The sequence below is a fragment of the Canis lupus genome, chromosome 18, assembly GCF_003254725.2.
Source record: "Canis lupus dingo isolate Sandy chromosome 18, ASM325472v2, whole genome shotgun sequence".
Lineage (NCBI taxonomy): Eukaryota > Metazoa > Chordata > Mammalia > Carnivora > Canidae > Canis > Canis lupus.
The window spans coordinates 18,074,745-18,099,401 of NC_064260.1; the positions used below are offsets into that span (position 1 = coordinate 18,074,745).

Here is a 24,657-nt window from a genome sequence, read left to right on the forward strand (position 1 = left end):
AGACATAGACACGGCCAACATGCATATGAGAAAATGCTCTGCATCACTTGCCATCAGGGAAATACAAATCAAAACCACAATGAGATACCACCTCACACCAGTGAGAATGGGGAAAATTAACAAGGCAGGAAACAATTTCTTTTTTTTTAATTTATTTTTTATTGGTGTTCAATTTACCAACATACAGAATAACCCCCAGTGCCCGTCACCCATTCTGTATGTTGGTAAATTAAATAACTTTTAAAGTTGGACCTTTTACATTTAAGTCCACAATCCATCAAGAATTGGTTTTTTGTATATGGTGTGAGGCATACATGGTAAAAAAATAATAACAATAACCCAAAACCAGAATCAAAGCCAAGCCGTAACACATTTAGATCTTAGCCTACAAGCAAAGGCGGGTCGTTGAAAACTTTTGAGGAGAAAAGTGATTTGACTACACTTGTGATTCAGGAATAGAATTCTGGTGGTGGTATATGGAGCATAAATGGGAGAAATGAGATACCCTTGGGACCCCATCTGGCTACTGGAATAGTTCTGGATAACAAAGAGGAAGGGTGGTGTTGTGGCAGTTGCAATGGAATGAAAGGAGGAAATGCCTAATTTGGGATCTGACTTAAGTTTCCTTCAGGTCCATTTCCAGAAAGACCAGACGGAAGCAGCCGGCTTCCTTCGGGCCAGCTCTGCTCAGGACTGAGCACACTCCCAAGTTAAGTAGCTAATTGCAAGCGTCACCTCAGCAGCTTCCTCCCCAATTCCCTTTGATATTCCTCCCAGTTTTCCCTCTGGAGCTAGGAAGGCAATATTTGAAAATGACCCAATATTCAATATTCATTAATCCTTCTCTTTGCTTACGTACATTTGACCTTAACTTCCCTTTCTGGGCTCAATCATTCTCTCAAGGTCTCATACAAAGCAAAGTGATGCTAATAGGTTTAGGAGTCTCCCTCTCTTCCCGCAAGAAGACTAATATTGCTGACAGTGTCCTAAAGACTAGTGGTATATCATCCTCTTGGCAGATAATTACACTAGGGCATGAGACACTAAGGAACTGGTGGCTGGTTTGAAATGGAAAATGAGTGCCTTGGACATTTAACAGGCAGCTGGAAGTTCGGGTTAGGCATTTAGGAGGGAAGTCAGCCCCTACACCCCAAAGTTGACCAAAAAATGAGACAAGCCTGCCTTGGAGGTTGTGCTGTTTTATGCAGGATCAAGGAGAGGTGATGGATCCCAGTGGAGAGACGAAGTACATATTTGAAAAACAAGTATCTCATCAAGTTGAAGCACCCGGGAGTCAGATACAGTAATGACCTTTTCATCCTGGCGAAGGAGGCAGCCATGTTCCACAGGTCAGAGCAGAGGTCATTACTTTGTTCAGTCGCGCAGATGCTAGGAAGCAGTGGCAGGGGGAGACGGGACCAGGGTCTGAGGATGCTGGATTGCCAAGGAGGCAACACTCTAGGAGCACCCAAGCAAGAAACATGAGTGGCCTGGGAATCACATTCCAAGAATAGAGTACGCAGCTCTCAACATGCTCCGAGTCACTCTGCTGTGCACACCCAATCCTGGCGCGTCAGGATCAAGGTGTGCTTCATGGCCACTGTTCTGACTACAACAGAGAACTGAGTGGGGCACGGGGCACCTGCGTGACTCCAGGCCGCCCGCACCCAGAGCCTTAGGTCTGGGGGGGTGATGCAATGACAGAGGATCTCAAGCACAGGGCTAATCTGCATGAACACAGGGAAGACATTTTTATAACAATGAAGAGGGGAGAAATTTGGACTTATTCTCAGATAAAGGCAGAGCAATGATGGCTCAATACGAAGAGGAAGCTGTCCTCACAAGTCCTCCCCTCATTGAAGAGGCCACTAAAATGTGCTTGGCAGATCACAGCGGTGGCTTGTAAACTTTCTCATTCTTTTCCAAGGGCAAAACCCAAACCCAAACCGAAGCCATGAGTAATTAAAATGCAAAGATTCTCCTCACTTCTAATCTATTCAATTTCTCCTCTGTCTTTTCCGACCAAGGCGCTATCCTAACACTAACCCTTTGATTCCTCACCAGACCTTTAACTAGTCCTCATGGGAAGCTGCTTTTGAAATGGTTCAAAGTTGGGCATCCAATAGAAGAAGAAACCGGGCAAAGAGATGGAGCCCCCCCCCCCCGCCCCCGTGGGATAATGAACCCTGCATGATTGACGAGGGAGGCAACGCTGATGACGGAGCCAGCTCTGCTCCCTGTGGCTTCCTTCTCCAATCAAGACAACGCTCTCCCTCATTCCCGGAAGGGACGCATGTAACTCATTTAGCACAGTGCTCACAGGTCAGGCCCTGGAAAGAAAAAGGTAATGGATTTGATCTCTTTGAGAGGTTTTTCTTGCCTGTCATAAAAGGCGGGGAGCAGAAAACCTCACACTTGCAGACGATCTGAAGGGTGGGTCACGGTGGCGGCTGACAGACGACTGGGCGCCTCAGTGAGGCAGGCTCAGGGGACACGGGAGAGGCTAACGGTTACGTAGAGAGGAGCCTTCGGTGTTTACTCAGTGTCAGCACCCAGAGGCGATGAACGACGGAGCGGGTGATCTTCTGCAATGCGGGGCCGCAGACACCATCTACGCAGGCCCAGGCAACCGTCTTATTTCGGCCGTTGGACTGCTCTTTCCACTCCCGAGCGCTCGCTGTCTCCTGCCCCTCACGCTCGCTTTCATCAACCTCCTTAGCTCGTCTGTCCACGTTGAACTGACGGGCTCAGCTCTGCCACGTTGGAATATTCTCTTGAGCTCTGGCTTTCCCCTCCCTCGACCGATGGCCCTGCTCTCCTGTGTACTTTCTGGAACAGGCTCCGGCGCCCCTGTCTTGTAACCCTTCATCCTGTCATGTTTTGCATCCCTCATGCTTTTGAAGTTCTTCATTATGTCCCTCTTGCCCTTACTTTTCCCTTTTTTTTTTCTTCCACTCCTATTCCTACCGTGTCATTCACATTTGGTGACTGGGGGTGTACGTATGAGGAAAACAAGTTGCGAAATGTCACCTAGTCTAAGGTTAAAGGCATTTAAAGGATGGTAGGCACGACAGGCCCACTGTGTCACTGGCCCTGCCAAATCCGGAGTGACGGGATGCGCTCCGGGGAGGACGGCGGGCTTAGGGCCAGGCCCCGGGGGGGACACCGACCGAACACCACCCAGGTCATCCTCGGGTGGCTGAGGCCTGCCCCACGGGGTGCACACAGCTGGCCCCCGGGGTTCTGCCCCCCGAAGGCTGGCGTTCACACGTTCTCTCGGCAGCCGGGAGCAGCAGGCAGGCCCCGGGCCTGGGGTGGGGGGGCTCAGGGGCCTGGCTCCTGTGCTCGGTCAGCTCTCCTGACGTGGCCACACTCCGGGACGTGAAGTCAGCACCGCGGCCACAGGCTACAGAGGGCCACAAGCAGCCGCTGACAGGCGGGGGTGGCCTGGTGCGAGGCCCAGAGGAGCTTTCTCGGAGGATGCGGAGCCTGAGTGGACGTGAGAAGGGGGAGTCAGCCGGGGGGAGAGGGAGGCCTGGGAAGCCCGGCCTGAGGGGGGCAGGGCCTAGGGCACCCAGGGCATTGGCAGCCTGCTTGGGGCACCCATCTTTGCCCTGAAAGCAAGGGGGAGCCACAGAACGGTCTTATGCAATGGGCGATAGATCAGATTTGTGTTTTGAGAAGGAGCTCATCTAACTAGGGTGGGAGGGTGGGGGCAAATGCAAGGTGATGTGCTCTTCGAAGCTTCCATAACCTCTTGACATACACACTTCCTTAAAAATGCCTTCGGTATCTCTGGGCTTGGAGTCCGGCTAATTTTAATAGAAACACAGACCTCGGTAGGAAGGAGGGGGAGAAAGAATAGAAAGAAACGCAGGAATATTGAAGTAGATGCCTTGTCCTTCCTAGAAAAAGATTATTCCCATTTAACAGAAGAGTAAAATGGACTCTGTGAAGTAACTCGCACGATGGGACACCTGGGTGGCTCAGCGGGTGAGAGTCGGCCTTTGGCCCAGGGCGTGATCCCAGGGTCCTGGGATCGAGTCCCACATCGGGCTCCCTGCGAGGAGCTGCTTCTCCTTCTGCCTGTGTCTCTGCCTCTCTCATGAATGAATGAATGAATGAATAAATAAATAAACAATAAATAAATAAATAAATAAATAAATAAAATCTTAAAAAAAATAACTTGCATGATATGGGGATATGCTGCCATTCTGTGAAGTGCTAGAGCTGCTCCAGCTGGTCCTGCTGGCCGGGAGAAGAACACTTCCTCCCGCTCGCCCACCCACAGGAGGCTGGCATTTGAGGCTCTAGAGCAGCTCTAAGCTCTTGACAGGGTAACTAGTCCAAGGTCGGGGTTAGAGAGCCAGTGAGGTGCTGAGCCAGTATAGGAACGTCAGACCTGCCAGGCTCCTGCTCTTTTTACTGCCCCCTATTTCATTACAAAGAAGAAACAGGCTGTGGCAAGAGGAAAGGGAACAAGATAGGGGATGGACCAGGAAGTCCAACAGACAGGTAGAAACTTCCCCCTAGGGGTCTTCAGGGTAAGGAAGGTAAGGAAGCAACGGAGTGGGCTGGAGATGACGAGAATATCTCGCATGAGCCAACTGGAAGCAAGCAAAGTGCACCAGTTCTTTTTTTTTTTTTTTTTAAAGATTCTGTTTATTTATTCATGAGAGACACACATAGAGAGGCAGAGACACAGGCAGAGGGACAGGCAGGCTCCATGCAGGGAGCCCGATGTGGGACTCGATCCTGAGACTCCAGGAAAAGTGCACCAGTTCTTCAGTGAATGTCAGTGACCAGAGACTTCAGACTGAGACAGACCCACTGATGGGTGTATATGGCTATTTTTACCCATTTTTTTCCCCTGGGAAATAGTGTGTGCGAGAGAGTCTCTTGTTGCTAAGGGAGACAGCCTTGCTGCTTTGTTTCTCCGGATCCAAGGGCGCATCAAATCAAGACACGGTGTGGGGCCCTTCAGGGTCAAGGGCGGAATAGGAGTAAGAGGTGGAGGGCTGCTCCCCTAGAGTCCCGCAGAGCCTCCTGCTGGCAGGCCCACTCACCTCTGGCCCCGACAAGCAGCCCTGGTCGGGGAAAGTCAGATAGGATCCTTCCGGAGCGGTCACTAGGAACCTGCGTACTACTAAATGTGTCCCCAACCCAGAGTAGATTCCTCTTACCTCTGGCCGGAGATGACAAACCCAGAGAAATCTATTTGAGCCACCAAAACAAGTTTCCTGGGAATGAAGACCACCCTTAAAATTTCAGATACAAAGGTGAGGCATAAGAGCAGCAGTTGACGCAGGTTTTGCTCAGCAAGCCCATTTCTAAGGCATTTCGAACATTGCCTCAGTGGTGTCTGTAATAGCACGCGGAGCATGCTCGCACAGTTTTGACTGGCTGCACTGGGACCCACACCCGCTGCTGTAGGAACTGCTGCAGCCTCCCTGCCCACAGCCACTCTACCTTCTTCTTGCCCTATATCTGTTTACAACAGCGACAAAAATAAGGTAGCTTTGATCCACACATGGCCTGCAGACTTGTTTTGTTTCACATGCACACTTTTTAAAAAATTAAACAAGAACATTTAAAAAAATTCTGGCTGATTTTTAAAAATATGGATTTTTGCTTTCTCTTGAAAGGTCGAAGACTTAAAAGGAGGAAGCAAGCATCACCTCTGATCAATAGCTGACCAGGGCTCGTAGTGGCTGCTCCTCAGAAGTGCCAGGGCTCTCCATGCTTTACACATTCATGTTCCCTGCCTGGCCTCTGCAGACACATGAATTTGAGACCATCCTTCCCTCCTTCTGAGACTGTGGGCCCAAGCAGAGCTTCTGTACTGCTGAGGTGGCAAAATGTGGCAGAGGGTAAGGAGGACACCATGCTTCTCTCTGCCCAGAACCCAGCATGAGTGCATGACAAGGGCTTTAGGAGCATACAGACTTAGCCCCTTGTCTGTGGTTCTCAGGCAGGGCTGTAGCTGGGGCAAGGCCTCCCTAGAAATCAAGAATAAATAGTAACCAGAAAATCCCCAAACATTTAAAAATACAAAAACAAGAGCACCTTCTAAATAATCTATGAGTCGAAGAGGAAATCATAGTAGAAATTAAAATATATTTAGAACTTAAAATCATGAACATACTACATATCAAAACTACAGCCTTAAATTTATATATTATTCATAGAAATGAAGAAAAGCAGAGAATTACTGATCCAACTTAAGGAGCAATAAAAATAACAAAAGGGTAAAAAAAAAAAAAAACAGAGGGAGAGAAATACTAAATATAAAACCAGTAATGAATAAGCAAGAGAACAAATATATAAGCTGGTTCTGTAAAAGAATAAGAAAATGGACAAATCTCTGGCATGATTCATAAAGATAAATCAAAGAATGCAGAAATAAACAGCGGCAAATGAATGAGATGGGGACATAAAAACAAATCCTTCAGAAATTAAGTATATAATAAGATAATATTATAAATACTTTGGAAACTAAGACGGAATAGGCCAACTATTAGAAAAATAATTTATTAGAATTGACCCAAAAAGAAATAAAAAATAAGAATACCCTAGTTCTTGTAGAAATGTAATTAGTGATTTAAAATTTTCACATGAAGAAAGCACATCAGACTTGGGTGGATTTCAAGGTGCATTCTACCAAACATTCGAGGACAATTCTCAACTTATATAAGCTTTACCAGACAGCAACAACAATGACAACAACAGAAAGTATGATTCCTTCTCACTTTATAAGGTTAGAATAACATTAATATCAAAATCATTCAACAACACTACAAGAAAAAATTTCAGGTTGCTCTCACTCAAGAACAAAGATACAAATATCCTAAAGGAACTATCAGAAAATGAATTGAGCAATGCATAAAAGGATCATCATGAATAAGTAGGGCTTATCTAAGGAAATCATGAGTGATAATAACATAAAACCCATTAATATGATTAAGCATATAAATCAGCATGTTAAAGAAAAAAGATCATATGATACTTTCCATGGATATAGATTAGTACATAAAATTCAACATGAATTCCAAATAAACTCTCTAGTAAACTGATAATAGAAGGGAACATCCTTTATCTGATAAAGCTTATCTATATAAACTCATTAAACATTATGTTTAGTGGTGAAATGTTAAAAGCATTCCCTGTAAGATCAGAACTAGAACAAGAGTATTTGCTTTGACCACTTCTATTTAGAGTCACACTGGAAGTTGAACATGTGCAGTGAGATAGGAAAAAAAGTAAAAGAACTTAAAAGAAAGACACAGTATAATTTGCAGAAAATGTGTTTACCTATCTAGAAAATCTAGAGATACTACAGATAAATTATTTGAATTATGAGTTTAGTAATTTTGCATGATACGATCGATCAACATACAAAAATCAGTTCTCTTTCTTTTCACTGGTAACACTTTATCTTAATATTACATTAAAAATACTATATATATGGGCACCTGGGTGGCTCAGTCAGTTGAGCATCTGACTCTTGATTTCAGCTCAGGTCCTGATCTTAGGGTCATAAGATAAAGCCGGAGTGGGGCTCTGTGCTGAGAGCAAGCCTGCTTAGAATTCTCTCTCCGGCTCTGCCCCTCCCCATGCTCACACATGCATGCACACACTCTTTCTCAAAAAAAAAAGCAAATCAAAACATCATATAAGAATTATATAAGAACATTATATAAGAAGATTATATAAAAATAAAAGAACCAAGTGCCTAGAATCAATCTAGCAAAATGTTTGCAGGTATGTTATGGAAAAAACTATAACCTTTGAGCAGTTTATGGAAAGCCTAAATAAATGGATTATATCATGTTCATGGATAGAAAGATTCAATATTATAAAGATTATAAATATTATACAGTTTTCCCACATTTTTATAGATTCTAAACAATTCCAATAAAAATCCTAATAGGACAAGCAAGTTCTAAAAATTTATATTGAAGGGGAAAGATCCAAGAACATCCAGATATTCCTGAAGAATTAAAATGTATGACTGGGGATGAGGGGATGAGCAGCTTCTCTATCAAAAGTCAAGACTTATTAAAAGGTAGATAAGTATAGTGTTGATGCAGGCATAGACAAATAGAACAGAACAAAAGCGTAAATAATCTATGAACAGACCATTGATTATAGAATTTTTATTTATTATAGGGCTATCATTGCAGATTGGTGGAAAACGAGGGGACATTCAGCAAATGACACTGTGACAGGTGGTTAACCACATAGAAAAACTAAAACTGGGTTTCTTTCTTATACTACACAGAGAAATCAATTCTAGGTGGTTAAAGACTTAGAAATGAAAAGTAAAACCATATAACTTTTAGAAAAAGATGTAAGAGATCTTTAAGAATATGAGTTAGGGAATAATTCTTCAAAGATGACATAGAGAGAGGAAGCTATGAAAGAAAGGGTTTATTCAGTCAATTACACTGAAATTAAGGCTTTCTATTTATCAAAGTGCATCATAAAGAAAGTGAAACTACAGGTCATAAACTGGATGAAAATATTTGTAATACAGCAATCGATGAAAAACCATCACCAAGAACATAGAAACACTTCCAAAATCAATATGAAAAGAATAAATAATTCGACAGAAAATAGGGAAAATAGATGAATAGGCATTTGTATGTAAGAGATAACACAAAAAGCCAATAAACATAAGAAAAGATGATGGACATCATTTTTAATCAAGAAATTACAAATTCACACCTATGTGTGAATTCACAAATTCACACCTATGATGTGTCATTTTTCTGTCTACCAGAATGAGAATTTAAAAGCTTGAAATACAAGTTTTATGAGGATGTATAGTCGGGGAAACTCTTACACTGTTCACCTGTGTATAAAATTTGTATAATACTTAGGAAAATATTTTTATTTAAATATATGCCCACCTAGTTATATAGTCTAGTCTAGAAAAATTCTTCCATATATGAAGCAGAAAATACACATAAGGATTATAATCGTTATGAAAAGCTGAAAAAAATGTCCATTGACATGGAAAATCTCAAATTTCCATGGATAATTACTAGAGACTGTAGCATATTCATACAATGGAATGATTTGCAGCAGTTAATATAAGTGAACTATAGCTTCATGCATCAACTTGGATGAGCCTTATGAATATAAAGTATAAAAAACAAACCACAGAGAAGGACATGTACAATATGATTAATTTATAACATTCCTGAAGTGTGCAAAACTAAATATTATAGTTGAGATATACACAGATATGTAGTAAAACTGGAAGAAATTATAAGTGTTTGTTTAGAGTGGTGGCTTTCTGGGGGCTGGAGTGTGTGGGGAAGTTGTCAGAGGAGATTGGTCATATTCTATTTCTTAAGCAGGTCTACGGGTTTATGGGTGCGTGAATCATTTTTAGTATTTATACCTACTAAATATGTTACAAATATTCTTCTAAATGGTTTTATGTTTAATAAAAACAATATGTAAAATAGAAACTTTTATTCCGTAGTCACAGGCTAGTCATGCCTAGATCACAGAAAGAGATGGGGTACATTAAAAAAACGGCTATCAGGGAGGATGTGGAGAAAGGGGACCCCTCTCACACTGTTGGTAGGAATGCTGGCTGGTCCAGCTACTCTGGAAAACAGTGTGGAGGTTCCTCAAAAAATTTAAAATAGAACCACCCTATGATCCAGCAACTGTAGTACTAGGTATTTACCCAAAGGACACGAAAAATACAGATTCGAAGGGATACATGCACCCTGATGTTTATAACAGCATTCTCAACAATAGCCAAACTATAGAAAGAGCCCACATGTCCACTGACTGATGAGCGGATAAAGAAGATGTGGTGCATATACATACAATGAAATATTACTCAGCCATCAATAAGAATGAAGTCTTGCCATTTGTAATGATGTGGATGGAGCTAGAGTGTATTATGCTAAACAAAATAAGTCAGAAAAAGACAAACGTCATATGATTCACTCCTATGTGGGGATTAAGAAACAGAAAACAAATGATCATAGGGAAAAAATAGAGAGGCAAACCAAGAAATAGACTCTTAACTGTAGAGAACAAACTGATGGTTACCAGAGGGGAAGGACATGGGGAAGGTGAAATAGGTGATGGGGATTAAGGAGTTCACTTGTGATGAGCACTGGGTGTTAAATGTTAAGTGTTGAATCATTACAAGTATACACCTGAAACTAATATTATACTGTAGGTTGACTAGCTGGAATTTAAATACAAGCTAAAAGAAAGAAAAAGATAGATAAGCAGTATTTTTTGTTTTGCACATTGTTCAGTCTACCAAGGATTTTTTAGGTCAGCCTGAGGCCCACTGTAGGCAGACTTGTGCATATGGGTTTCAAGAAGGTAAGCCATTTTATAAATAAGCTCATGCAATGCTAAAAAGGCATATACAATTTTTATACAACTGTTTGGTGGTGAAGCTAAAAAATGATGTTTTTTTAAAAAAAGATTTTATTTATTTATTCATGAGAGACAGAGAGAGAGAGACCCAGGCAGAAGGAGAAGCAGGCTCCCTACAAGGAGCCTGATGTGGGACTCGATCCTGGACCCTGGATCACACACTGACCCTAAGGCAGACGTCAATGGCTGAGCCACCCAGGTGTCCCAAATGATGTTCTTTTTTATAATAGAAAGTATGTTTTATGGAAATGGGGAATATAATTACATTTTATGGAAACAGGAAAATATTTTACCTTTTCAAGAGCAAAACTTGTTCTCCTTTCAGATTCTCTTTTAATTGGACTGTCAGACTTTATTTATGTAATTAGAAATACTATGCTTTCCTCCAAATGTCTCTTGATTTCTTAAGATCCCTTGATTCACCAGTAAGTTATTCTGTATATTCATTATTCTTTGCCCGTGTTTCCTATTTATTTTCTGTTTTAAATTATAATTGTGTCCCTAAAAACTTGGTATCAGATATTTGTTCATCAGTACAAACACTTTATTACTCTCAACTTTATTAGACTATTTTACAAATTTAAAACATCCTTCTTTTTAAAACATAGCCATTGATAATCTCTAATAATTTCCTACACTTTTCTTTAAAATCTGAATGCCGTTTGTGTTTTTCTTATGACGTTAGCCTTCCCGAATGACTGAAAAAAAATCAATCAGACATGATGGTTATGTTTCTATTTTCTTTTCCCTGTATTTTCTGCATTTAAAGATTATGTTTTGCTTGCTTACTTTTTTTGTTTTTTTGAGAGAGAGCGAGAGAGAGCATGCATTTACATGCGTGCTCCTGTGCAAACACGGAAGGGGGGTGGGGAGAGGCAGAGGGAGAAGGAGAAAATCCTAAGTAGGTCCCATGCCCAGCATGGAGCTCAACACTCAGCTTGATCTCACAACCCTGAGATCATGCCCCGAGCCGAAATCAAGAGACGCTCAACTGACTGAGCCACCCAGGCACCCCAGACATGCTTTAAAAATATTTATGTGCCATTGTTTCTTAAAATCCCCAGTGTGAGACGGATATCCTTGTACCCTTGCTCACCACCTTCTCTGGCACCACTGGACCTGACTTTCTTGTAGTACTAAAGAGGCATATGCCACCACTGTCTTACAACTAAGGCGATGATAAAAGACCCAGGAGAAGTCTCAGGTGCAGAGGCTAACATCTGGTGCATTAACTAAGTGTTCAAAAATGCTATTATTTACATCCCTGACCCAAGGGCCTAGTAATTCATTAGTTGTTACATGAAATGATTTTTCAGAATCATCCAGCTCTTTCACAGTAATTCTGATTTCATCAATTCTAATTATGCTGTGTTTCATCTTAGATATCTAGCTATGATCAGATCATTACCCGGCTTTTTCCTTCTGTTTCTGATCATGAAAAAGGGGGAAAAATCTTTTCCACATTGATTTGATCATAAAGTGGGTGTGTGTTTAGTTTGTACATAGAGGAAATGATAGATTAAGACTGAAGGTGAAGGAATCACATCAATAAGGAGAAACGTGTCTGGATGTTTTAAAGGCTGGGAAGAACCTGGTGCTAGCTTCTGTACTTCTTGGGTTTATTTCTAATGATAGCCCATGAATCCTTTGTCCACCTATTTTTCTTAGGAGTCTTAGAGCTTTGCAACCAAGCCCTAACACCCATGGAGTGCAGAGTTGCCTTATAATTAAGATCTGTGTAGGTATCTGGGCCGCAGTGGTATCAAGGGGAGGATCTTACGTAAAATGAAAAACAGGTCCCTAATTGATGGTATTGTAAAGTTTTCAAATTGGTAACCTAGATATCATCCAGTTTATGCATTAGTTTAAAATAATCCACTGAATCATGCAAATACTGATCGATCCTAGTCCTTGCCAAAATCATTTAAATGCATCTGTGAATTACAGGTTATTGCCAATTACTGATAAGCACAAATGAAGGTAGGAAACATTAGCTTAAATGATTTGATCATAAACACTGGAACAAGATCTGATTTAATTATGTGCTATGATGAAGAACAGCTATGCAGATACAAAATAGTTACCTAAATCTGACAGTAGATAATATGAACATGGTGAATTTGTCTCTTTCCCTGACATGCAGTTAGTCCCTGGACAAATCCTCCACTGGTCCATGAGTGAGAAAACGAGTGCTAAATATAATCCATAAAGAGCATAAAACAGTCCATCCATCCCTGCTAAGTTCCCAGCCTGAATTTAAAGATTGGAGATAAAAATCAACCAGTAAAATTTTATCCACGGAATTTCTGTGACCCCACAGTGGTTCCTTTTCTTGAGAATTATTATATATAATAACCCCAATGAACTAACCTGTATTATCTAAAACTGGCCATAACCAGCCCTTTTAGATAGCTTGCACACAGAATAGGTTGCTCTATAAATCTAGCACGGACAATTATAAAATATTACTTATTTTTATAATCTTTGAAACGAAGTTAAAATACCATTTTCTGAAACCCAGTTGACTCATTTTTATCACTTGCCAGAAGAAAAAGCATCTTTCATAAAATTGAGCACCTGCCTACAGAATTGTAAATCTGTGTTTACATGTATTTAAAAACCTCTGGTAAACTGTTGGAACAGGATGAAAATCTCCTTAGACAAGACCTAGGGGGAATTAACAAAGCCTGAGCCACACATATCCTATCTTTGTCATACCTGTGTGGAGTCAGCTTCCCTCTGGCTCAGTTAGAAGTTCTCAAACTTCAGTTTGCATCAGATTCACCGGTGTGTGTGTGTGTGTGTGTGTGTGTGTGTGTGTGTGTGTAACACAACGCATCCTGTGACCCCACTCCTAGAGTTTCTGATTCAGTAGGTGTCTGCAGTGGGGCTCAGAATTTGCATTTCTAACATGTTCCCAGGTGATGCTGATGCCAGGGACCCAGCAGAGAACTATTGCTCTGGCTTGAATTCTCTAAGAAAGAATGTTCTTTTTACATAAGAGGACTTCCATATTTAGGCTTCTATGCCTTGGGAGTATTGTATGTATTAGCAGCCATTTAGATCATTTGTAAAAAAAATGTGACCACCGCTTGGAACCCACACAGGTCACTGTGGGTGTGGGCAGGTTTTTCTCTCTCCTAGGGGTCTGGTCACTTCACTCATGGCCTTCGTGCTGTGTTGTTTTCACCTGTACTACAAAGATTTTGGTTTATTTAACCTCTTATGAGTTGGCTTTGCAGCATGTTAAGAAAGTACCCTTTTGTGTTTAGGAAAGCCAAGAGGGCTAAACCTAAAACTCTATGCAGATGGGGTCAGAGGAGGCTGGTGTTGGCTTAGGGCAGGGGCTGTCAATCTCGAGAGTCAGCCCCAACCTGGGTTCGTATCCAGCTTGGATACTTCCCTGTTGTCAAAGAATTCTGAAGGGAGGGAGAAAAATTGACCTGATTTATGTTCTTCCTACTTTTGCACTGTGGATGACTCATTTTCCTTGAATGAAAACCACAGAAATGGTAGACTGGGTGGTAGGAACAACCGATTCATTCAGTTATTCGGGAGCAAGTGGTAGGTGAAGCTTAGCCTAAGAACCTGAGGCTCCAGAAGCCAAGAACCACAGCTTTTCTGTATTAATTTAGAGGACAAAGAGGGAGGGCAAAAATGAACTCCAGATTTTATTTACAATAGCTAACTTTTACTATGGGCTTACTAATGGCCATTTTGCGGAAAGAGAGGGAGGGAGCGAGAGAGGGAGAGGGAGAGAGAGAGAGACAGAGACAGAGACAGAGAGAGACTAATAGTCTATACTGTTATCAAGTTTTCTTTTGTACCTTGAGATGTTTTGTACCATCAATCAGATGCCTCAAAATTGCTATACATTAAGAAAAATCCACCTCAACTTACGCTCTAATTGGAAAATGCCACCATTTTTAAGGACAACATATATTTAAGAAGCTTAGTCCCCCTTTTTTTTCCAGTAGCAAAGCCAAAAGACTAGTCAACGCAAGAGAAATCTTTCCAAAGAGACACAGAACCATTTGATTAATAAGCACAGAGGGAAAAGAAAGCATAAAACAATAAAATAAATTTCAAAAGATTTCCTCTCAAATGAAAATTAAATATCATCAAACCATAGGAAAAATTATGGATCCATGTTTTCACTTCAAACTATTTTAGGTTACTTTGTGCATTTTCTTTAGTTTGCTCGTCAGAGAAACTACATCTTTAAAACACTACAATGAGATTTGCCAGTTGGAAGGCTATACACTAGAAAATGAGAGAGAATAGAATTCTTAAGTCAAATTCTACCAAAACATTAGAAAAGTGAGTCATGCAATGGAAAGGAGGTAAAACCCACGCCCAGCCTGTTTGCTGAATCACCTGCTTCGGCACTCTGATACTACGGTGAGTTTTTCTTTCAGAATCAAGCAGTTCTATAAAAAGAGACATTCTTACCCTCATCCTTCCATTCCTTATTGCGGGCCCATCTTCTGCCAATCTCAACACGTACAAATCCATTTTGTATTCCCTTCCTCCACGGATGCTGAATCCAAATCCTTTGGCTCCTTTCTCCATGTCCACAGTGAAATAATCAAAATCCTTTAGAGTTGGGGAGAAAATGGAATAAACAGTTGTTTAACATTAGAGAAGCTTCTATGGCCAGTCTCTCTGTTCTCCTTCTCTCTTCTAATTAATGTGTCCCAAATGATGGGATATTGTGAGAAGTAATCTGACTTTGCAGTCTAGTGAAATGCAAGGCAAAATTTCAAAGGCTCAAGCAGATTTGAATGCAGTTTACTTGGTCATTAGGAGAACTAGTGTATAGTGTGTTTACTTTGGTGTTCATCCCCTTACTGGGCAAACGTAACGACTACATTTTGCCTGAGTGATATTATCACGCCTTTGAGTTTTCTCATTCACTGCTGTTGAGCACCATAAGTAAATATATCAGAGGTGTGTGTGTGTGTGTGCACTCGTGTGAGTGAATTACAGGTTTGCTCATTAGCAAAATGAAATTTAATGGGGTCTTTGAGGTACCTGGGGCTGCCTATAGTCTGCCAGAGGGTACTGTCTGGTGTCAGGGGAGTGCTGTCTGTAGTCCAACAGGGGAGGCTGCCTGTAGTCCAAGGGTGGGGGTTGCTGGTAGTCCCCTCCTGGGGGCTGCCTGTAGTCCAGTGGCGGCTGCCTGTAGTCCGTGAATGGAGGCTGTCGGATGTCTGGTTTCACATCTTGCCTCGCTTTTACTTCTGATCTGTAACTAAATAAATGGAAATGGGATTTGCTCTGATATCTCAGCATTCTAATTCTAAGGAGATTAGAATGATCACATGACCTCCAGGCACGTCTGGGCCACCTCTCTGGGTGGTCCTTTTGCTTGTTCAGGAATTTGAGAAAATTACAGGTAGTAAGTATCACTTTAAAATCTTTGACAACTGCCATATTGTATACTTTCCATTTGGCTCCATAAGAAAACAAGGTAAACATGATGGCTCAACCAGGACTTTGTGGAAAAGGACTTAAGGATATCCCTCTTTGACTCTGGCTATTTAAAAATGTACAATTGTAGCAAATCTAGGGAATTAAACACTTAGCTATACATCTCAAAATACCAGTCTGTCTCAACACCAGTAAACCAACACTATCAACCTCTTTCTCTCTTTCTCTCTCTCTCTCTCTCCCACACCCCATTCATGACTTCATGAAAGCACGATTGAAGTGATCTCTAAATACTCTATAAATATATAATTAAGGGTTATTTTAACCCGCTAGGTTGGGTCTTTCTGAATATCTTACCGAGGTTAAAGGAGTGAGAGCAAAGTATAATCAACAGCTACAAGTCAAGTAGAAAGTCATTGGGTCATTCCTAAGAGTAGAAACATTACATACAGTTTAAATACGAGGCTATAACTATCAGATCAGTATCAGGTGCTATTATCAGATACTATTATGGCTGTAAGATGAAAGGAAAGGCAAAAATGTTTATGTCCAACATGTGTCTCTTTCTTGTTTCTAGATATTACTTAAGTAGTCCCTCCCCCCACCCATGGGGGGTACATTCCAAGACCTCAGTGTTGTCTGAAACTGCAGATAGTATTGAACCCTATAAATAGTATGTTTTTTCTTGTAAGTACATACCTATGATAAAGTTTAATCTGTAAATTAGGCACAGTGAAAGATTATCAACAGTCACTAATAATAAAATAAAACAATTATAATAATATACTGCAATGAAAGCTATGTGAGTGTGGTCTCTCTCTCTCTCTCTCTTTCAAAATATCTTATTGTCCTGTGAGGTGAGGACTCACCTTTCTTGTGATGCTGGGAGATGACAAAATGCCTGTGTGATGAGATGAAGCGAGGGAAATGACCTAGGTACTATGATTATGTTGTGTAACGTTAGGCGAGGCTATTACCGAGCTTCTGACAATAATTTGTCAGAAGGAGGATTATCTGCTTCCAGACCATGCTTGAGCTTCATGGTAACTGAAACCATGGAAAGCTAAACTGCAGATTAAGGGGGGTGCTATTGCACTTATAAAATAAATATAGAAAACAGAGCTAGTTGTTTAGTGCGGCTTGGTGAATCCGAATTGCTCTAAACTGAAGGGGTTTCCAGTTCCAAAAAAAGACTAACATAGATCCCCTACCACTATGGGATCAATAATAAGGTACACTGAAAAGTTATCACCATAGTATAAAGGCCACTTAATTCTGTAATTCATTGTCTATTGTCACAGCAACAGTCCATAACGAGCTGCTCAGAATTATAGGAAGATTGAAAAGAACACATTCTGTGTAATGACAATTTTATCTAAATTAAATTTATTTAATTTTTTTAAAAATTTAAATTTATTTTACATTTATTTTAAAATAAAATAGAGAGGGTTTGAAGAATTGAGAAAATATTTAGGACCAAGGAAAAACTAAAATATATCAAGAAAACAGGATCAAAACTATGAATGTTTACCTTTAAAACCAGAGGTTTTTTGTTTTTAACTGATTTAGGGCCTCACTGATGCTGATTACTACTAACTATTTTTTAAAAATCACTCACCTGAACAATTGTCATTAGTGCAATCTAATATTTGGTGAGGACACACTAACGATGTTCAGCAGTAGATGTATTTATTTGGGGCTTTTGGAATGGGGTTAGTAAGTTGTTACTTTAAACAACACTTTGAGCAGGTCCCGTTTGATACTTAACCCTGTAGAAGTGACACATTCCTCTTGTGAATGGCACAATTGGGGCTTTGCTTTCTACCTCAGCAGGGTGTCCACTCACCGACTGGGAGTGTGCATGATGAGAACAGAATTATGTAACTATGCTTCGAATTAGATGCTTAACCGCACAAATGCATGAATTAAACAAAAGGAACTGAACTGGCTGGCATTTGCTGGCACGTGTCGATTTCTTCCCAGGAATTGTTTTTGGTAGATTAGATGTCACGCTGTTTTGAGCCATGGCACAAGTCACTTTATTTTCACCATCCGTGTGGTAGTGGTGTGCAGGATCCATCACGTGCTCCCCTTCCAACCAGATGTGTCACGGGTGTAGCAAAAGAGGGTGAAGTGTCGAGTCTCCCCAAAGATTACACAACAGCCTAGAATAGGAACTGTTAAAATGCAACAGCTGTCATCCAAGTCTACCTTCTGGCACTCAAATTGCATTTGACACCAGTGCCATGTGTCAGGATTTTGTGTTGAACCGCCCATTGAAGAGTCTTTAATAAGAAAAATACGCTTAATATTTCATGAGCGTTGCTAACTTTTAAGTGAATGATACCCTGGCATGAGCAAAAATTATGTTGATTTGAATTTGTGAAATGCCTTATTTTCAGGAAAACTCAGTATTATAAAAAAAAATACAGCCTCTTTAAAATTCCTTCACTCATGAAAGCAGGTATCAGTATAACTCTTTGTAGTTATTAATCCCATTAAAGAGATTTTTGAGATAATAAACTCAGATTTTTAGTGGTAAATTCAAGTAGAATTTTTGTATAAGCAAGTTCCAGAACCAGGAAACACTGCCCATGGGGTAGGGGAACTTGTGGTGGGATTTTCCCTCATGTGGGCCTTTCTAGAATTCTTAACAGTCTCAAAGCATCTAGGATTCAGAGTCTGTGAAAGAAGTCAATATCCAGTGTTCTTCCACTAACCTTGCTGTTTAAAATGCAAATATTAATTGCCCTTGCTGGGGAAGGTAAACTCTGCTAGTTATACTTAGTTTTGAAACATATCACATGTTGGCTCTTGTTGTTGTTGTTTTCCACAAATGCTTCTCCTTGAATACTGTTTTGCTTGTGTCCATATTAAAACTATTTTGTTTCCTGAGCATATACCTAAAGGATGTTAAGGGAAGATAAAGAAGTAGAGGTGTGCAGGGAATCAGTGGGAAGCCATACTGAGAGTAAATAAGATGGGATAAAATATTCAGTCACCCTAAATCATAAAATAAAAATTTGCAAGCAGATTGTCATTTAATTTTATCCCACTTTCACATGGAACCTGGCTCAGTTTGACAAGTAGGTAGGTGGGCACTTCTTGTACAAACGAACTAATAGGAACTGTATACCGGGTGCCTGGCATACAAGCCATCTTGGAGACATCTCTAGCTGATCTAGAGAAAGACAAAGAGTTTCTGATACCCTGACCACCGTCAAATGTAGCTAGGAAGAAGATCCAGGCATCTGTAAGATTATCCATCTCTTCATTCACATGTAAAAGAGCCACCCGCTAACAATCAATAGTGAAGCCAGGGAACCTGTCAAGCAAGGCCCCCCTACAGTGGGCATTTGACAGGCTTTTAATGTTATCATGAGGCAAAAATAGTTAAGAACTCTTGGAAAATTCTCCTTGGTGATTTATACAAATTTGAATCAGGTCCATCTGTTAATCCCAGGGTTAGAAAATATTTTTTTCTGTAGTCAGGACAAAAAATATTCCAAAGACCATTGCTTCTCTGATAGAGGTCTACTAGTCCCCTTGTGAGCTAGTAGCAACGGGGGCATGATAGTGACCTCGCCCAAAGGTGATTCTCCCCACCGAACTATACCATGACGGGGATGAGTTTACCCCAAAGCCCATGTCCAGGGGAGTCTGACTCTGGAAAAGTGAGATGGGACTGTGGCCGGGAATAGCCAGTGGAACAGCCCTAAGAAAAGTCTGAAGCTGGCTCAAGGACTGCGTGCACTCAGCCCCTTCCTCCCCAGTCTGACGTGAGGCCTGAGGAAAGCCAGGGCCACCTGTTGCAACCATGCACAGTGAAAGAGAAGACACCCCTGGCTTATTAGTGAGGCACCCACGACTTATTCGTCTTAGGGTTGTCAAATGCTTACCTCCCTATCATTTGCTTTAGGGTCTTCAGTCTTTTTTCTTCCCTGGAATAGATTAAACCCATAAACAGCTGAGGACAACAGACACTTCCTTTTCCGTGAAAGCAAATGGGGGGAACTCCGAGGAGAGCAGGGCTTGATGGAAATAACACCTGTGGCGCAGAGTAAATATTTGCTCTGCAAGCGTGCGAGTGATGAACCTACAGAGTTGTGGGGCTGGGTCTCACTTCATCTTCACCAACATGGGAGGCAGAAGCTGGGAAGCAGATGTTCAGAAAACATTAGAATTATGCAAAAGACCGGCAAGGGTCTCATACGCAGAGATGTTCCTGTGGGTTGTTCCATTTCTCTCCTTTGAAAGAGGGGAAACAGCGTGGGAACATGTCTTCATCTCTTTCTCTAATTGCTCAGCCTGACCCCGGCTCCCTGTTACACACCAGTCACACTAAGAAGACACTGCAGTTCTCACAAGGCGTGAGACTTCTCCTGGAAGTTTAAGGTACCTTCTGTACGTTAAGTTTATGATGCAGAATGGAAGAACCTCATTAGATCATGGGTAAGGGGATATAAGGGAACATGGGGTAAAAAATGCTACCATTTATTAATGCTAACAAGTCTTCCCACACTCCCCCCTCTCCACACCACCGGTGTTCCCTGAGCCACCGCCTTCTCCAAGGACGTCGGCAGCCGTACCCCCTGCTGAATGACCTACATCCACCCTGACCAGCCTCCAGCCAGTTCTCTGGGGTGCCAACTGAGAGGCCTTTGAAAGCAAAGCCAGCAATGTCAGTCTTCCAGCAGAAAACCCTCCAATAGGGCACTTGATGGGGATGAGCACTGAGTGTTCTACTATATGTTGGCAAATTGTATTTAAATAAAATATTATTTGTAAAATCCTCCAATGACCTCTCACTACACTTAAGATCCAAATCTTTAACATGCTTACAAGATCCAGTAAGTGGGCCCCTACCACTCTCACTGGCTTCTTCTCAAACTATGCTCCCTGACCTCTTCCCTCGCGACATTGACCTTATTTCCACCCCTCTCATGGTTGCACGCTCCCTCCTGCCAAAAAGCTTTTGCATATGTTTCCCCCTTTGGGCTCTCTTCAGTGTGCTCTTCAGCTGAGTTAACCCCTACTGATCTAGAATTGCTCATCACTTCTTCAGGGAAGGTTCTCTTAGTATAAAGAACGGACACTTGTATTTGCTAATAAAACCATACTTGTGACGCACCCACAATCTCAAAGTCACAGAAAGGCACACATGGCAATTTCTACTTCATGAAACTTTCTCTTCTGCCTGTGTCCTGTCCTGTCCTGTCCTGTCCCAAACTCTCCCTCTCCCCACTTCCCTCGCTTCTCAGAGTCACAAAAGCCAGGGGAAACTTTACCTATTTTCATGTCCTTGCAGCTGAAGTGGCTGAGGAGGAGCTGGCTGGGCAACAGGACTGTTGGGAGTGGCCGGGCTTGGCTGGGCCAGAGGACTCTGCTGGGCCATCGGGCTCTGCTTCTCTGAGCTGGGCGCCGAGGCTGGGCTGTTGAGCTCTGCAAAGGGGAGCCAAAGTGGCAAATGCAGTCAGGTTGGCATCTGATTAAGGGCAAGAGGTGGCCAGAGGTGGTAACTCTTTGCCTCCTCAGATGACTGAGGCTTTGGTTATTTCAGTTTCCATTAGACTTAAAGATGGGTTAAATGTGTCAATTATCCAACCTAGTTCCTGTACCATTCCCAGAATTAGTATTATTTTGTTAATTATAAGTGTTGCCAAACAAGGTTATAAACAGAGTCTCTTGTCATTTTGTAAGGAGAAGAGATCACAATTAAAAAGAAACCTGTTAAAACAATGAAAAAATAATACAAAGGAGTAAGCTCTAAGACATATTCTATTTTTCCAGTGTTGTCCACAGAGAAAACATTTGAGCCACTGCTTTTTGGTTGTAATGGCAAGTCCTACCAGTATTCCAAAGTTTGGATAAGGAATTAAATATAACAGAAATAAATGCTTTTCATCATCTTCTCTCAGTTCCTTGTTTGTCTTATTGTTTAATAACCACTCCGCCCCCCACCCCCCGCCCGTCCTCGATGGTTCTTCGGAAAGAGAAAAAAACATCCATCGCATAGAAGAATAAAGTTGTTCTTTGTTAAAATAGCTTCTCGGGTTTTCCTGTGATAGCAGCGCACTTTCAACTGAAATTATCTGTATATGATATGATAGAAACAGGACAGACATGGTTCAGCCTGGGGAAAATGGAAAAGCCAGTCAGATTTTTAGTGAGCAATCTTGCTTTGAGTTAATTTCCATTGAATATTTTCTACATAATGGTGTCTGCAAATAAGAGGTTAAAAGCACCACGGTCATGTTCTGTTCTGTTCTTTTTATTCGGTGATAAAAGGGAGGCAGTCTATTCCTTTACAAGCCACACTTCCCCTTTCTTCTTTGACAGCCCCAATTTTAAAATTTCTTCTTCACTTGCAGGATTTCTCAGCCTCAGCACTGTTGACATTTTAGGCCAGATAATTCTTTGCTGTGGGGACTGCCCTGTGCACTGCAGGGTGCCTAGCAGTGCCCTCGCCCTCTCCCCACTAGATATGGTGGCGTTCCCATCCCAATCATGACAATCAAAACTGTCTTTGAACCGTGGCAAACATTGCCCAGGGGGACGAAATCATCTCAGTTCAGAACCACTGATTTATACTGAAAGTCAAGTGACTGCTCGGTGTCTCTGTGTCAGATAGCCCCAAGATGGACTTGGGAGACCGAGTAAAACAGAGGGGAGCAAGGGGAGTGAACCCATCACTCTCCATGTGGGGTGCTGCGATCCACTCACCGGGGAGGCTCCAGGGGCTGTGTTCTCGAGCATCATTAATGAGTCAGCAGCTACAAACCAGTAATGAACCCACTGTGTCTGGAAACGGTGACTTTTATGGTGAGTGGGTACTTAGATCCTTGTGGCCCTCAAGGCATGGCTGTGAGCTGTGAGGCTCACCACTCTTCAAGCCTCAGGGGGGAGTCCTTATACAGAGAAATTCAAAAGACTAAGTGGGAATTTAAAATTCTTAGCAGACGCAACGTTTCCTAAATGAGCTCTCTTTATACCACAAAACTTCCTCAAGCTTTTCAAAATCAATCTGACTTTGAAGAATCCTCCAGAGCTTAACTGTTAACATGCATACGTTTTTTTCTTTTTCAGATTTGTAACTCTATCATCTCTGTTGAATGGGTTCTGGCTTACTAGAACCATAAAAGCAGTACTCCTGGGATCGCAGGGGATGATTGAATAACCCAGCGTCTTGGGATGCATACTATTTATCTATAATGTCACCCAGCTTGATCTCTGAATGAAACTGGTACTGAGTAAACAGGATATGGGGTTGCGAGGGAATGTGAATTTTTGCCAAAGTGGAAATAGGAATCAACTTTAGGACACTCTGGGCATATCGATGGCAGCCAGGCTCAGGCACTCACCCTCCTGAGGAATGATGCGGAGGGTGACACTAAGACCCGCGTCCTTGATGAGCTTCACGATGTCTGCATGAGGCATGTTGATGATGGACTGGCTGTTCACTGCTAAGATCCGGTCCCCCACTTTCAGTTTTGCACAACGGTCTGCAGGACTCCCATCGATGATGCGTCCGATTTTATGGGGCACAGCTAAAACAATCCCCAACAGAATCAGATATCAGGGGTGTTCCCAACACACGCTCTCTGAGTCCCAGCCCCACCGGAAACCATGCGATGTCAGAAATCGTCCTTCCATCAATCAATTTGCCTTTTGAAATCATAGCCACACCTATTAAATGTTCTCCTGTGCAGATCAGAATTTCTAGAATCAAGTCCTGTGCAGTGACGGACCAATTCCAAACACATGGACCAGGGGTTCTCATACTTTGGAGTATTGTAATCAGCCTAGGATTGAAAATACAGCTCTTTGGGCCCTACCCTCCAGCCTTGTGCATCAGAATGTCCAGGAAGCGGGTGAGAATCATGAATTTTTAAGTAGCTCCTCAAGACATTCCAAAACACACAATTTTTTGAGAACTACAGGCATAAACTATTTTGAGCTCATACCGTAGAGACAATAATACACAGTTTCAGAAAGATGCAATAAATGCCAAGAATTTCATGTCTACCCTTTCCTATTTTACTGAGAGAAGAAAACAGGGAAGAAATCTGTATTAACATGGACTGTCACAGCTGGTGAAGAAGCCTGTGTTCAACTAGGCTTCAGTTTCAAGGCTGATGCAACTTTCAACTCTTACCCCTTCTTTCCGGTTTGATTTATTAAGAGGTGCTGAGATCCTGCTAATATCTGATGCATAATATATTTCGTCAAATCTAAGATGCTATTACAACATACTTTTGTTTTAGGTTCCGAAAGAAGAAAGAAAGATGAAAGAGAGAGAGAGAGAGAAAGAAAGAAGGAAAAGAAAGAAAGAAAGAATGAATGAATGAACGAACTCAACTCTTCCGATTAAACAATGACACTCCAGGGACTGTGAGATACTATATAATTTTTTTTTGATATTAAAATATGAAAATGTGTTCCAGGTTGATCAAATAGGGTATATGTCTCTTTAAAACAATGAAGATTTGTTTTCTTTCTTATTTATTTATATATGTAGGGACAGCCGGGTACATGACGATAAAGATTTTTTAGCAGGCTGATGTGTGAGTGCCTACCAGGACACCTATTTCTGGAGTCAGGTATTGATGGCACACACGGTGTCCCTTTAACCAGCCCCACACCCCCCACCCCAGACCCCCGCCCTAAGGAGGTTGCAGTCTAGAAACCTGTTCCTTTTCCTTTCTCCCTTCTAGACAGGGAACCCCAGCCAGGAAATGGCCCGTCAATGGCTTGTTGTGGCTCTGTCCATGGAAGTCAGGTACTGATTTATCTGTGTAGAGAGGC

At 41.8% G+C, this 24,657-nt stretch overlaps 1 protein-coding gene across 1 annotated transcript in view; it reads right to left on the minus strand.

The window, feature by feature from the left end:
• MAGI2 (membrane associated guanylate kinase, WW and PDZ domain containing 2) overlaps window positions 1–24,657 on the minus strand; it is a 1,104,679-nt gene that overhangs the window by 84,273 nt on the left and 995,749 nt on the right. The window contains exons 26-29 of the mRNA XM_049096782.1: window positions 23,214–23,399; window positions 21,141–21,294; window positions 15,454–15,673; window positions 14,872–15,015 (exon numbers count right to left, since the gene is read on the minus strand). Of these exons, the coding sequence (XP_048952739.1) occupies window positions 14,872–15,015; window positions 15,454–15,673; window positions 21,141–21,294; window positions 23,214–23,399 (704 nt within the window). The remainder of the gene's footprint in view (window positions 1–14,871; window positions 15,016–15,453; window positions 15,674–21,140; window positions 21,295–23,213; window positions 23,400–24,657) is intronic.